The 877-nt window shown below is 36.0% G+C and overlaps 1 protein-coding gene across 1 annotated transcript; it reads right to left on the reverse strand.

Moving 5' to 3' along the window:
- LOC133182888 (uncharacterized) lies at nt 1-877 on the reverse strand. The gene is made up of 2 exons (XM_061317736.1): nt 872-877; nt 1-387 (listed from the first exon to the last, which is right to left on the reverse strand). Exons 1-2 carry the CDS (start codon nt 875-877, stop codon nt 1-3), a joined length of 393 nt encoding a protein of 130 aa, XP_061173720.1.

The raw sequence follows: 877 nt of genomic DNA on the forward strand, positions 1-877 counted from the left end.
TTAGAGTTCTAGTTCTGTTATGCAATCTGGAGAAATTGTGCCGACAATTAAAACTTCTTCAGCCCAGGATGCATAATTTCTCCCTTTCCAGTTGTCTTCTTCAAAGTACTCGTCCAAAGTTTCTGGATCTGTCAGATCAATGATTTCAATTATGTCTGGGTCATCTTCGTCGATATCAATTTCTACAATCCTTATTGGGGATGTCCACGTTTTAGCAACAAATCGTTCAATTGCTGAATATGACTTGCAACACGAAATAAATCGTGATTCAGATCCTCCAGATCCATAAGTCACGTGGTCTTCTACACTGACGTCAGAAAACGGGTCTTTTGCGGAGAGGCCTTCACTCGGATCTTCATCCGGTCGTAACAGTCTGTACAGAATCACCTGCCACCAATAATTGAGAGAGTAACAGAATACCATAAACATGCATTTTTTTAAAGTCAAAATCATGAAGGGTGGCTTTTGAAGATGAAAAAAACATACAAAGAGTTCAGTAGTTCTTTCAACATTCCAAATAATAAATCGCACTCTGTTATCAAAAAGTTTCTGTTGTCAGTTAAAGATGTATAATGTTCAGTTAAAGATGTATAATGTGTTTTATATATGTTGGGGGGGGGGGTCAGGATTTTCCAAATCTTATCATAGATGAAGTACCTCGCCATAAAAAAATGTTTCCCTATATGTCTTATTTTTGGAGGAATATTTCAAACAAATTTAACATTCATTTAAATGTCTAAAACTCTTGTATACTAATTAATTAGAACGACGCTGGTGCCTCTGCTACAGCAAGGGTAGTTTTTTTTTTTTTACTAAGAATGCTCTTTGAAATGTGATGATGTTTATTCTAGGTGATCTCATGTTGATATACCGGCAT

The sequence above is a fragment of the Saccostrea echinata genome, unplaced genomic scaffold (assembly GCF_033153115.1).
Source record: "Saccostrea echinata isolate AGI-Se365-2 ecotype Australia unplaced genomic scaffold, CSIRO_AGI_Sech_v1 ptg000009l, whole genome shotgun sequence".
NCBI classification, from domain to species: domain Eukaryota; kingdom Metazoa; phylum Mollusca; class Bivalvia; order Ostreida; family Ostreidae; genus Saccostrea; species Saccostrea echinata.